The following is a 15,151-nucleotide window of genomic DNA, read 5'->3' as shown; positions in this document are numbered from 1 at the left end:
GTGTCCATCTGGTCTGTGTTTGAAGACTCCAGTGAAGGGCATTTCAGCATTTCATGTGTCAAGGTGTCTCAGACTGATCAGTCAGGATATTCTTCCTGATGTCTAATCTGAATCTTTTGTAGTTTTAATCCTCTGGTTCTGGGGATTGAACTCTGGGGCAATAGAAAATAAGTTTATTCACTTTTCCATGTGACAATTCAGATATTTGAAACAGCTGTCAGGTTCAAATTTTCCCTTCGGTAGTTAAATATACTGGTAACGCTTGACTTAACAACAGTTCATTTAGTGGCCATTTGAAGTTACAATAAACTGGAAAAAAAGTGACTGAGGACTGGCTGGGGAATTCTGGGAGGTGAAGCCCACACATCTTAAAGTTGCCCCATTTGAAAAACAGGGATCTTGTCCATCTTTTATGCTTTTATCAAAGAGAATTTCATGACTTCGCTGAGATCTAAGTATATAAAATCTACGTCATTCCTCTGATCAGCTAGGTTAGTTAACCTCCTCCTCCCTAACAAACCAACAATTAGAGGAAAGACCGGTTAATGTGGGACAAACAAACAGCGAGAAGCGCCTTCTAGAAGCTTCCGACTGTTTGTGCCCTTTAACATTACTAACCTCTGGGCCTTCTTCCTCCACTTAGACAGGCCTTTGGCCAATGTCCCATCCCTAATCTCCCCTTCTATTTTCATCTGCAAACCCTTTGGCACAGGAGCACTCCTTGGACAAGCAGAGTTGCGTCCCCTTGGTTGCTAGAGCAAGCTATTGGAAAATCACATGTAGCAACATTGAGGGAAAAGGAATCGGGATAAGCTATTCTTAGCTCAAGAATGTACACAGTGCCAGTGTTATGGTACCTCGCTAACCACCCCTGGAAAAGCAAGGACAGCTCCGTGATGCTAAACAAACCTAGAAACCATCCCCAATGAATCCTTCAGACCAGCGAAAGAATAATATAGGGAGGTTTCGTGGCTTCCTCTCCCTCTGCTTTTCAAACATTAATCTTCTGAAGCAAGTTATAGGCATGGAAAGCTTCAGCAGAGAATAAACAAGCCAGAATCACTGAAGGTTGGGAAAGGATTAAGGTAAACAGATCTGCCCTCCCCCCCCTTTTTTTTTTATTACTACAAACAAAAGTCATTAGACCTTGGAGAAATTTGTTTTGGTGTGTAGCAGCTGGGTTGTTGGGGTTTTAAGACTCTCCGTGCAATATATGCTAGTTATATTTTGTACATTTCATTGAAGAATGGGATGATGGGGTGAAGGTGGACTGAAGTCGGCTAGCAGCTGTCCTCCTCTTTAAAAAGTCGACGGCCTTTCTGTGATCTGTTGTTGTTTTGTGGTGCAGTCAGAACCAAAACTGATGCATTGAGAAAGAAAAGCTAAGCACTGAATGCATTTTATTGTGCATGTAGAGTAGAGCAGAGTATAACTATAAGGTTGGGGATAATGTTTTGAGCAGACTTTGAAACCATGCAAAGAAAACAAATCAGTGATTCCTGTTTGGGACTGATCTGAAATCCTCACCTTTCAAGAAGAGCCTGGACTTCCATCGGTCAGAAATGGTGTAGGGTCTCCTGCTTGGGCGGGGAATTGAATTAGATGACCTACAAGGTCCCTTCCAACTCTGTTATTCTGAAAGCAAAGCAATTTACAGTAAAAAAAAAAAAAAATCCCTGTGGATTCCTAGACGCAGTTTAGTTTAGTTTATTGTGTTGTTCTGCAAAGTTACATTCTTTAGAAATGACTACGATTCTTTTTTTGGGTGATGGTGGGGAAATGCTAAATAGCTTAGAATTTTTAGAGTTTCTTCCTTATGGACATTTTTTTTTTTTTTGCTTTGGTCTTGAATCTCTGATTACTGAAAGCATTTTGAAACGTTTTTTTAAAAAATCTATTTTTTAACTCAATGGACTATCAGAAGCCTAGAACTGGAATTTAACATCAGGTTTATTTTGTAAGAGGAATGTGATACAGATAGCCCTCGACATACGGGCACAATTGAGCCCAACATTTTTGTTGCTAAGCGACACCGTTGTTAGGAAAGTTTTGCTCCATTTTCGTGACCTTTCTTATTAAGTGAAGCTGTCAGGTTTCCGGCAGTTACCCCAATTAAATCGTGAGTCTCGAGCCAAAGTTCCAGAACTTCAAAGGATTTATTGGGAGTTAACATGTCCAGCATTGCCTGGGTGTAGCTGACTCTGAGACACAATCACTGCAATCATTCAATGAGTAACATGATTGTTAAGTGAATCTGGCTCCCCCATTGAATTTGCTTGTCAGAAGGTTGCGAAAGGGGATCATGTGACCCTGGGATACTAAAAACGTCATAACTATGAGTCAGTTCCCAGGAGTCTGAATTTTGATCACGTGACCATGGGAACGCTGCAACAGTCATGAATGTGAAAAAAGGCCATAAGACACTAAACGAACTGTTGTAAGTCAAGGACTACCTGTGTGTGTGTGTGTGTGTAAATATACATACATACATACACACACACACACATAGACACACACAGACACACAGACACAGACACACACAGACACACACAGACACAGACACAGACACACACATACACACACACACATATATATATATTTTCTGAGGTTCTCGCGGGTATTTGCATTTGTATTTGTCTGTGCTTCTCAGAGCCGAAGACACAAGCCTGAAGATGATGAATGAGACTTCATCGAAACTTTGCCTAGATACTTCCAATCTTACGCAGGAGAAAACCCGAATAACCAAAGATCCACATACAAATACCCGCGAGAACCTCAGAAAACACACACACACACACACACACACACACACACACACACATATATATATCTTAAGTTTTTGCGGGTATCTATATGTATGGTATTCAGCTTTGTTCGGGTATTTTCCCACGTCATTATAGTTGTGCCTTTAAAGTTGTAGTGTCGTTTCGACAGAATCTCATCTGCCATCATCAGGCTTCTGTATTGTGTTCGTTCTCACAGACATTAATATATATATATTAACCTTCTTTGTTGATGTAAGCAGCTGTTTTCCCCACTCTATAACAGATGGACAATATTTCGAGGGGACTTTTGCATTACACCCCGAAGAATTGTTGATACCGTCATCCTAAGAATTCTCCTTTGGGTGCTGTTGATGTCATGGAAGAAAACGCCCTCCAAGGCCTGCTGTTCAGAGACCAAGATTTTTCCTCTGACCTCCTAAAGCAGCTGAACGCCTTGAGACAAAACAGAATCCTAACGGACGTCCTTCTGTGCACAAACGACGTTGAAATTCCTTGCCATAAGAATGTTCTTGTTTCCAGCAGCCCCTATTTCAAGGCCATGTTCTGTAATAACTTTAAGGAGAGCATCCAGGAAAAAGTCAACCTCCAAGGAATGGACTCCAGCATTCTGGGTTCGATTATCCTTTACGTCTACACGGGAGAGATTCTCATGACTCCCGAGAACATTCTCAGCCTCATGGAGACTGCTTCCATGCTCCAGTACATGAAACTCTTCGAAGCCTGTTCAGCTTACCTACAGGATCAGCTTTCTCCAGAAAATTGCCTTAGCCTGAGCAGGCTTTCCGAAATCCTCCACTGTCAGGATCTTAATCGGAAAGCGAAAGCCATGGCTCTAAGGTGTTTCCCCGAAGTAGCCACTTCTGAAGACCTGAAAGAACTTTGTGTGTTAGAGTTGATAGACTACCTTGGGAATGATGAGCTTTGCGGGGAGGAGGAGGAGGTTTTTGAGGCTATCATGGTCTGGGTAAGGCATGACCTTCAAGCCCGACAAGGCTACATTCAAGACTTGTTCCAGAAGGTGAGGCTTCAGTATGTCCATCCCACCTTCTTCTTCCGCTTCATAGCCAACGACTCTCTCATTCAGTCATCCCCCGCCTGTCAATATATCCTAGAACTTGCAAATAAGCAGATGTTTTCATTGTATAGTGTCAGTGCCCCTGACGTCAAACCCCTCTGGCATGTTCCCCGGCGCTATTCGTGTCGGGAGTTCCTCCTCTTAATCGGTGGTCGCAAAGACAACCAACAAACTACAAGGGACGTCTTGCTATATGATGAGAAAACAGATCAATGGTTGAGGCTTGCCAAGTATCCAACCCGTCTCTACAAGGCCTCGGCAGTGAGTCTGCACAGTAATGTCTATCTTCTGGGGGGAATTCCTGTCGGTAACGGGAGCAACCAAGTCAGCAATAGCGTTCACATCTTCTCACTCAAACTTAATCAATGGAGGCCGATCGAGCCCATGTTAGTGGCACGCTATTCCCATAGAAGTGTGTCCTACAAAAACTATATCTTTGCCATTGGGGGCATCGGGGTGAACCAGGAAATCTTAAATTCCATGGAGAGGTACGATAGCATCTACAACGTTTGGGAAGACATGGCAAATATTCCCACTGCGGTTCTGCATCCTGCTGTATCTGCCAAAGACCAACGAATCTACCTGTTTGGGGGGGAAGACTTGATGCAAAATCCAGTCAGGCTAATACAGGTAATTCCCATTCTTGATCATCTCACCTGGGCTATCTCAATTGCATGCTTCCAGACATGCCTGGCCTTCAGTTCAAAGTCTTCGAGCTATTCTTATGCTTTGCTAAGAAAATATCCCTAGCAGGAAATAGAAAAACCTATCCATTATTTTGAGAATCCATTGGGAAGCCATGCAGTGGATAACCAAACTCATTGGCTCAGCTGAAATTTCCAATTCCTGAAAACCACATAAAAACCTCTTTTTATTTATACATACAATCATTTTGCTGTTGAAGAGCTTAAGCAACAGCCACAATGTCATTTTGCTAAAAGGCCCCACCATTACTTGCCACATGCAATCTAGAGTAGCGTAAATATTGCAGGATGGACTATATAGGACTATATAGGACTGTGTGTGTGTGTGATTGTAATGCAGACGAATCCAGATAGCAATAGCACTTGGACTTGTATACCACTTTACAGTGCTTTACAGCCCTCGCTAAGCAGTTTACAGAGTCAGCATATTTCCCCCAACAATTTGGGCCTTTATTTTACCCACCTCAGAAGGATGGAAGGCTGAGTCAGCCTTGAGCCTGGTGAGATTTGAACTGCCAAGTTGCAGGCAGCCAGCTGTGCCACTACATGCTCAGATGCATGTCAAAGGGTAATTTTTTGAACAATTGCAAATGTGGGTGCATCTCAGCATTACAATGTCAGTTTAATAGTGAGAAGAACTAGTTAGAATGGTTGCATCCAACGGCATCTACAGAAGGGACAAATAAAAATCAAGATGGCTGCAGCTGTGAAATAGGAGTCCTGTCCCATTGTTCTTATTGGCTACAAGAGCCAAAGAGAGGCTGGTCCTTCAGGGATCAGTAAAATAGGGGTGGGGCAATGGTGAGATTCAATTTTTTTTTTTTACTACCAGTTCTGTGGGCATGGCTTGGTGGGCGTGGCAGGGGAAAGATAGTATAAAATCTCCAGTCAGAGGTGGTATTTGCCGGTTCTCCGAACTACTCAAAATTTCCGCTACCGGTTCGTCAGAACTGGTCAGAACCTGCTGAATACCATCTCTGGGGTGGAGCTTCAGTCACATGGTTGTGGTTGCCATCTTGAACTTCAGACCTAACCTTCCTCACCATCCCTGGCTGCTTATCTCACCTGGCTTTCGCAATCCACAATTCAACCATCACACCATGTCAGTTGTTAAAATACATTCTATTTTATATTTACACACTTCTATAGCTGCAAACTGTCAGAAGTTGGTGAAATAAGACCAAATCAATATTGTTCTGCCTGCTTCATGGGTTTATCAGTGCAATGGATCAATGCCTTCACACGGGCCAAGGGCTGTCCAATATAGGAGATCAAACTCCATGCTTTCAACCAAATTGATGGGAAAAGGGGCCAGGTTGGATGGATTCCTTCTTGTCCAAGATTCTGGACTTCCAAGCATAATGAAGATGCCCTTGTGATTTTCTCAGAAACAATTGGTTATCTAAGAACAGGATTTGTTTCTGCCAACTCAAATTTAGAGTTACATTATATCAGAGGTGGTATTCAGCAGGTTCTGACCAGTTCTGGAGAACTGCTAGCAGAAATTTTGAGTAGTTCAAAAAAACCCGCAAATATCACCTCTGACTGGCCCCGCCCCCATCTATTCTCTGCTTCCCATTGAGTTCCAGCTGATCGGCTGGGTCTTCTTTTGTTGCCCTGCACAGGACAGCGGAGCTGGAAAGCAGGTTAGTGGGGTGGGGAGGGAATGGGATTTTGCGGTAACCTTTCCCCAAGAGTGAGTAGAGAATGGAGATTTTATAGTATCTTTCCCCTGCCATGCCCATCAAGCCACACCCACAGAACCGGTAGTAAAGTATTTTGAATCCCACCACTGCATTATATGTACAGTATTTCACCAGTATTTTCCAATTTTAAACCTAGCATTTTCTTAGGCCATCTTTTCTCAGCTTTGTGCCTTTATACACCTTATTTTCACTCCTATAATCATTCAGAGGCTATGCTGGCTGACATGTACAGGAACCAAGGATATAAAGGTGGCTGCGCCTTTTATAATATACAGTAATATGTTCAAATATTTGGTTTCATAAAAAAGCAATTTACAAACTGTTTCTATCCCAGATGTTCTTTTAGTCATGGGTGGTCATTAAAAAAAAAAGAAAGTTAGGCAATTCCAGATGTCCATTGCAAAGGTTTTATCATTTGGTGTCTATCATCATTCAGGTTTCATTTAAATAGCTCGCAAGATATGTTAACTGTTGACTTTCCCATTATGTTTATACAACAGCTAATGATGCGCAAATAAGACTTTAAAACAAGCTCTGACATTCTTTTCATTTTTCAACTGCCAAATGGTATTAAATTGTGTGCGTGTATGTTTGAATCTAGTTGACACACAAATAGCAGGGCACAGACACAAGATCAGGATGGAGCTGAATATTGAAATGCCATTCAGTTTCTTGTGCATTTAAATGAAGGTATACCTCTGTTGTAGTTTTCATCCTGTAAGCTAAAAGTAATATACAACCATTCATTTAGTTACAATGGCACTGAAAAAAGTGACTTGCAACCAATCCTCGCACTTATGACTGTTGCAACATCCCTATGATCATGGGATCCAAATTTAGGCATAGGGCAATCATCATGTATGACAATTGCCACTTGCTGGGGTCATATCGTTGCTATTTGTGACCTTCCCTGCTGCCTTCCAACAAGCAAAGTCAATGGGAGGGAAGCCAGGTTCACTTAATAACTGCATAATTCACTTAACAACTGAGGCAAAAAAGGTCTTAAGCTCGGCTGTGACTCACTTAACAACTTCCTTGCTTAGCAAAGGAAGTTCTGGTTCCAGTTGTGGTTATAAGTCAAGGACTACCTGTAGTTAAGTAACTGAACTAGGACTGGGGCGTTCCATGTTCAAATCAACATCTGGGGTTGAAAAAGTGATTGGTTGGTTTTGGGGCAATCACTCAAGTGAGGTGTAGGATTATACCTGCTAATTTACTTGAATCTGGATCCAAAATTTGGTGCCTATTTGCCAAATAGGTAAATGATTGTAGCCTACTTGCAAATATATATTGTACATTTATTGTAGAATTAGAATTAGAATTCTTGTATTGGCCAAGTGTGATTGGACACAAAAGTAAGTTGTTTTGGTGCAAATGCTTTCAGTGTACATAAAAGAAAAGATATATTCGTCAAGAGTCCAGAATCATAAGGTACAACAATAATAGTCATAGGGTAAAATAAGCAATCGAATCATACTAGGAAACAGTCAATATAAATCGTAAGGATACAAGCGACAAAGTTACAGTCATACAGTCACAAGTGGGAGCGGATGGGTGATAAGGAGCGATGAGAAGAGAAGGAGCGATGAGAAGATTAACAGTAATAGTAGTGCAGACTTTGTAAATAGTTGGAGAGTGTTGAAGGAATTATTTGTTGAGCAGAGCTTGTGTATCTAATCACACTTGGCTAATAAACAATTCTAATTCTATATCTTCACTTTAAAAAAAAGATTCATTATTAGAGATACCCTTTTATGTCAAATCCCTCCATTTCATGCCACTTTGTTTCATATTTTTCAGGTGTATCATGTGTCTAGGAACATGTGGTTCCGAATGGAGACCAGGATGGTGAAAAATGTCTGTGCACCAGCAGTTTTGATTGGAGACCGGATTTTTATCGTTGGAGGTAACATACATTGAGAATCACTGTCATGCAGGTGTCCCAAAATATAGCAATTTCTCTCTGCTTGATGTTATAGTGTAGAATTTCCCCACCCCCACCCCTACATCTCAAGTGTCTGAATATATCTTGTGGAGTCTATTACAGCAATAGTATTGGATATAATTGATATTAAATTTAATTTATGTTTTGTTCTCTCCCTACGATTTCATGTACTAATCTGTCTTAATACAGCACTCAGAGATTATTTACGATCCTTGATGCAAGCAAGTTTTGCATATCTTTTATTCAGAATGAAAACTGAAAAAGGAAGCAAAACATATAGAGAAAAAAAGTGGAATAGTTAGAGGTAATATTTGGACAAAACCTTCAGATAATATAGTTGAAATTTAACATAGACGATATGCAAACTTTATGCAAATTTACTGTAGACAATATGCAAATGTTTGCTCCATGTCTTACTTCTGAAACTTTGATCTCATACTTGGAGAGCTTAATACTGCTAACACATTTTTTAATTATTATTTTCAGCCTGGAGATGCTATGGAGTAGGCATTCAGGAAAATCCTGATCTGGAGGTTAAGGAGAAAAACAAAGGCCAAACCATCATACCTTTGACCTCTTCATCCTCTAAGAAATTACCCCTCATTAATGTCCATCTGTCTATGTATTTCATGAAATAACTGTGCAAGTCTTATGGCTATAACATTTGAGCACTGAAAGCCTGCTCAGCCCTGGAACAGTCTCTCTAGCTGCTTAATTTCACTGAGTTAGTAAACAGAAGAACCATCAAACCGTGTCCTCCGGAAATCCAGTTGTCCTGAGTTCTCTTCTCCTTTCCTTTAGTTTAGTCTGTAGAAATTCCCTGTCTGGAGCATTGATCCTTATCTTGCTTCTTCTTTGAAGAAGCTGCCAGCTTCAATCATGGCCTAGGAACTCAGAACAGATCAGAATAACAGAGTTGGGAGGGACTTTGAGGTCTTCTACTCCAGCCTCCCCTCACCCCACTCAAGCTGAAGACAAATGGCTGTCCAGACAAATGGCTGTCCAATCTCTTCTTAACATCCTTCAGTGATGAAGAACCCACAACTCTTAAAGGGAAGCCATTCCACTGGCTAACTGTTCTCACTGTCAGGAAATTTCTGCTCAGTTCTAGGTTGGATCTCTCCTTGATAAGTCTCCACGTGTTATGTCTTAGCCTGCCTTCAGGTGCTTTGGAAAACTAAACCAAACTTAGTCTTTGAAGAACATATACTAGAGATGTGGGGGTCACACTATTGTTGGTAGTCTAACCTTACCATTATTTTATTTTTTTTACATTTGGTGGGATCAGCACCATTTTCAAGCAAACCAAATTATTGTTCTTTTCTTGTTTTCCTTCAGAAGTATATAGCAGTGTCCATTTTTTCATTTTTCTATACAAGAGAGAGCAGGGAGACCAAAATATGAATATTAGAAGAGATGTACAAGAAGGTTTGTTAAAAAAAAACAAAAAACCAAGCCTTGCTCTCTATTTACTCTGAAATTTTGTGCCAATGATTCAGTGGACAAGCTTAAGCCATAAGCATTTTGGTTTATTTAAGGAAAAGAACAAACATTTCATCTAATTTCAAACGTAATTCATTTTTCTTTAAAGTAAAGACATTTACTACCAATAAATTTTCATTTACTGGGTAAGATGTCATAACAACATCTAGTTGTTCCCGGCTTATCGAGCAATTGGAACTGTGTGTGTGTGGGGTGGTGGTGGTGGTAATTCTCAATAATAACAAACAGATTTTTGATATTTTTCAAAAAGCATCTAACATATGTCAAGTTTTCCTTGAATAAATCAGATCAAAACAAGACAGAGTTTATTAATCACAGCAATGTGGCACTTGGCTTGAATTAAATACAGTTCTTATTATTTACTGCAATTATGTCTGATTCTGTATTAGTTTTGAGCTGATTCAATACATGATAAAGCTTCATAGCATAGAAATATAGTTTTGTAGGTCTGATTACCGGTTTTAGATTAAATTCAATGGGATATTTTTTTGAGGACACAATGGAGACACCTTATCGTTCTTCACTTATTCTTTTTTTTTTTTTTGACTCCCATATTTCTGTAAATATTTCATCCATTCCTGTAGCTTTCCAATTTAGTAGTGACAAAAGCGTTCCTCTAAATTTTTCTTCCATACTACAAATTCGTGTAAATAGGGAATATCTCCTAGGGTATGTTGGATGTTGACATCTCTACTATACAGAATTTCAGTATATTTCTTCTATATTTTTTTCATCTTCTTTGAATCAGTTACTATCTGTTCACTGACATCCTTTAGCATGCTAATTTGAGGTTGCAACCATCTTCTAATCTAGGAGAGAACCAACCGAGAAATAAAAAGAAATTTCCTAAAAGCTAAAACAATTAATCAGTGGAACAATTTTGCCTCATGGAGTTGTGGTGCTCCAACACTGGAGGTTTTAAAGAAGAGTTTGGACAACCATTTGTCTGAAATGGTTGAACAAGGAGTTTGAGTAGAAGACTTCCAAGGTCCCTTCCAACTCTGTTATTCTATTCTGAGTTTGGAGATTTTTGGAAGACTGTCCTTGATTTTCTGTGTCTGTTTCATCTTTGATGTTTTTATAGATATCATTGTAATACTGTCTCTTGCCTCTTCTGAAATGCTTTGTTAAATTCCTTCTGAAGATTTTTGTTTTTCTTGGCTTCAGCTTCTCTTTTCTTCTCTTGGCAACTTCAGGGGTCTGAAATCCAGTTTGCTTTATTCTATTTCTTGCTCTTAGATAGTTACTTTTTACACTAATCCTTAACAATTGCTTTGAGTTCCTTCCACAGTTCTCTGGTTTCCTATTGGTGTGGTTCAGTGGTGGGATTCAATTTGTTTTTTACTACCGGTTCTGTGGGCGTGGCTTGGTGGGCGTGGCAGGGGAAGGATACTGTAAAATCTCCATTTCCACCCCACTCCTGGGGTAAGGTTACTGCAAAATCCCCATTCCTTCCCCACCCCACTAATCTGCTTTCCAGCTCAGTTCTCCTGTGCAGGGCAACAAAAGAAGACCCAGCCAATCAGCTAGTACTCAGAAGGCAGAGAATAGATGGGGGCGGGGCCAGTCAGAGGTGGTATTTGCCGGTTCTCCGAACTACTCAACCTTTCCACTACTGGTTCTCCAGAACTGGCCAGAACCTGCTGAATACCACCTCTGGTGTGGTGCGGGACTCACTCTGATTCAAAACCTGATCATGTGACCCCCCAGGACACTGCAACCATGACTAAAACTGAATTTTGACCATGTGACCATGGGGATGCTGCAACGGTCATAAGTGTGAAAAACGGTCATAAGCCACTGTTTTTCAGAACCATTGTAACTTTGAGTGGTCATTAAATGAACTGTTGTAAGTTGAGGATCATCTGTAACTGTTGCTGGCTTTCCAAGCCACGCCACAATATGATAAGACATCATTGTAGGACTTGAAAAGAGGGGGCAGTAGATCTTGCTTAACTTTGTCCCTCACACTTCTGAACCCACCTCCCCAAACTGGTCTAGCCCTACCTACATTTTTCATTGCAACCCACAACCCAGTGTACAAAGTCTATTGTGGTCTTTGAGCCAAAATTTTGCCCATCTGTAAAATGGAACGATTTGTTGAATTATTATTTATTTCAAGGGTCTCCAACCTTGGCAACTGTGGACTTCAACTCCCAGAATTCCTCAGCTTGCTGGCTGAGGAACTCTGGGAGTTGAAGTCCACAAGTCTTAAACTTGCCAAGGTTGGAGACCCCTGATTTATTTGACTCAGCCATAGCTGCCTCTCTTCACATTCCCAATGACTGTCATATGGTGCAACAGGTCTGACTCCAAGCCATGCAAAGGAAGAGCATAATAATATGGTTTGCAATGGAAAGAATAAATCACAAGAACAGAGAATACATGCAGTAATATTACTTGTAAGGGGTCATTTAGGCCACTGAATCAGTGAGGTGCATGAGCAAAGTGGAGGAATGTCAAAGCAATATGGCAGGTGGTGCATCATGAACTGAGTCACACCAGGTGGACTTTCCACTGTAAAACTCCTCCCGCAATCTTGCTCATGGTGATACACAAACTGGTGATGCCACTGCATTGAGTTTGATATTCTGCTCAACACAAGAATCCAGATAAAAAAGAATTCCAGTGGAACAACTTGTGTCCAGTGGGACAACTTGTGTCCAGGTTTATGATGCTGCTAACTGCCCAGGTGACCAAGCCCCTAATTTCTACTTACAGGTAGTTCTCAACTTAAAACAAGCCCTTAAAACAAGCCCTGTCAAACTAGCAGCTGGCAGGCCAGATACATCACACGCCGGCCACGCCCATGCCCAGTTTAGTAAAGGAGAAAAAAGTCATGATACATCACATAATGCCGTGACGACGTGAGTTTGACACCTCTGACTTACAATCGTTTGTTTAGTGATTGCTCAAAGTTACAACAGCATTGAAAAAAAGTGACTTATGGCCATTTTCACGACCGTTGTAGCATTCCCATGGTCACATAATCAAAATTTGGATGCTTGGCAACTGACTCGTATTTATGATAATTGCAGTGTCCCGGGGATCACATGATCCCCTTTTGCGACCATCTGACAAGCAAAGTGTCAACTAAAAAGATACTCCTTTGATTTTTTTTAGCTGCCAGAAAAAGGGAGTCATGGAAAACAAGGCATTCTTGAAATGCCTAGATAATCACCTCGGCAGCCCAAAGTTGTCGGAGCATAAGAAGGTTATTGGAGAGCATGATGGATGACTCTAGGAGATGGATGTGTCCCATTGGAGAAGTCACATCCAGGGGGTGGGGGAAAGACCAGGGTCAAGGGGGAAATGTATGATGTGACTTAGTATCGGTTGCCCCCAGCCATGCGCCAACATGGCAACTTCTCATAATCCAATTTACTTTTCTCTGAGATGTGGCTAGAGACTTTCGATTTGAATGGGGGTGGATTTCTTGGAGCCCTGACACAAAGTCCATGGGGAAGCCAAATTCACTTAACAACCACATTACCAACAACTGCCATGATTCACTTAGCAACTGCGGCAAGACAGATTGTAAAATGGGGCAAAATTCACTTAACAATGGTCTCGCTTAGCAACAGAAATTTTGGGGTCAGTTTTAGTCATAAGTTGAGTACTATCTGGTCTTCATTGCCCTTCCCTTCCATTCTCCCTGCTGAGCCTGTGACTTATGAATTTCACAATTTTCCATTATTTTTGGTTTTTCCCTAGGGTACACCCGGAGAGTGATTGCTTATGATACCAAGGACAATAAATTTGTGAAGTGTGCAGACATGAAGGAAAGGCGGATGCACCATGGGGTAGCCACCATCAACGAGAAGCTGTATTTGACCGGCGGCCGCTGTCTAACACCGGATAACGCCATCGTGGATTCTGATTCACTGGACTGCTATGACCCTCAGACAGACACCTGGTGTTCAAAGGGGAAACTACCCCATAGACTGTTCGACCACGGATGCCTCACACTCCAGTGTGTGCCTTATGCCAACTTCTTGGGAGAAGGGAATGGAAGGAAAATGTTTTCCTAACTGTAGAGAAGATGCTAGCCAACCCTTCAAAATCGATTCAGGAATTGGCTTGAGAATGTTTCCTCATAACGTGAGGTAAAATGCGCTCTTTGCCCCCAGCAGCAGATACAGGATTTGGTCAAAGCAGTGTTTGGGGTGTGTGGGCATGATACATTTATCCAGAGAGATTAACCCTGGTTTCTTTCCATTAACCCAATGTCCTGGGTTCACACAGCGTCCTGAATCCTGCACTAAGCTCTTGCCAGATTGCACTATAATGTCTGCCAAATATAGCCTATGTGTTGCTGAAGATTTCCACTTTATTCTTTGTTCCCTAATTTCAGGAATAACCATGTTTTTACGCAGAAAGATTTCCCTCGTATGTTATCTGCATATGACCTGAATGTTCTTTTTTTTAAAAAAAAATTATTTGGGATTAAACGGATCTAGTGCAATTCTGAAATAAACAGGTGCCAGAGAGATATAGGTGTGTCTGTCCCTTTCTTTTCTCTTGCTTGCTCTTTTGTTTTCTTTTCACAGCAAGCTTGAGGGAAAGGATATCGTTTTCACTCTAAGAAGTCCTAGCTCAGGGGCGTCAAACTGGATTTCATTGAGGGCCGCATCAGGGTTGTGTTTGACCTTGGGGGGGCCAGGGGGGGCTTGGCCAGCTCGATGTTACTTGTATCAGGGCGCCTATGGTGGCCCGAGAGCCTCTGCCAGGGAAAATGGGCTCCCAAGCTCCATTTTAGAGTGCAACAGACTCCTTCTGTCAGTTAAAACGGAGATTGGGAGGCCCACATGCAGCCCTCCCAAGCTCGGTTTTTGCCAGCAGAGGCACTATGAGCCAGATCTTCGCTGTTTGCAGGGTGGCCCCGCTGGCCAGATCTAAGCACCCGTGGGCTGGATCCGGGCCCCGGGCCTTGAGTTTGACATCCCTGCCCTAGCTGAACAACAGTTTTAAAGTGGGTCATCCTTCCATTCATTGTCCAGAAGATGTCAGGTAAAAGGATCCTGTCCATCAAAACTTCCCACTGGGATATTTGAGTATCTAAGGCTTTTTAATCTTCTTGTTTAAAAGTTTAAATTACAATTACAGGTTGTCCTCAGTTTACGACCCTAATTGAGCCCAGAATTTATGTTGCCAAGTCAGAGAGTTCATTAAGTTCACTAAGAGAGTTTTGTCCCCCCTTTACGACTTTTCTTGCCCCAGTTGTTAAGTGAATCACGGCAGTTCTTAAATCAGCAATATGTTCGTAAAGTGAATCTGGCTTCCCTCATTGACTTTGCTCGTCAGAAGGCCGCAACAGGTAATCATCACATGACCCCAGGACACTGCAACCATCATAAATATGAATCAGTTGCCACGCCTCTGAATTTTGATCAGGTGACCAGGAGAAAGCTGCAACGGTCATAAGTGTGAAA

General features: G+C 41.6%; 1 protein-coding gene across 1 annotated transcript; it reads left to right on the top strand.

The window, feature by feature from the left end:
- Nucleotides 1–716: 716 nt before the first annotated feature.
- KLHL38 (kelch like family member 38) lies at nucleotides 717–14,211 on the top strand. Its single transcript, XM_026703628.2, has 4 exons — nucleotides 717–1,085; nucleotides 3,049–4,491; nucleotides 8,072–8,177; nucleotides 13,434–14,211. Exons 2-4 carry the CDS (start codon nucleotides 3,142–3,144, stop codon nucleotides 13,748–13,750), a joined length of 1,773 nt encoding a protein of 590 aa, XP_026559413.2. The 5' UTR covers nucleotides 717–1,085; nucleotides 3,049–3,141; the 3' UTR covers nucleotides 13,751–14,211.
- The last annotated feature ends 940 nt before the right edge of the window (nucleotides 14,212–15,151 follow it).

Source organism: Pseudonaja textilis, chromosome 3, assembly GCF_049901715.1.
Source record: "Pseudonaja textilis isolate UNSWEBS1 chromosome 3, rPseTex1.2, whole genome shotgun sequence".
NCBI lineage: Eukaryota > Metazoa > Chordata > Lepidosauria > Squamata > Elapidae > Pseudonaja > Pseudonaja textilis.
The sequence above is the reverse complement of the archived record's forward strand: the minus strand, read 5'-3'. Positions and strand labels throughout refer to the sequence as shown.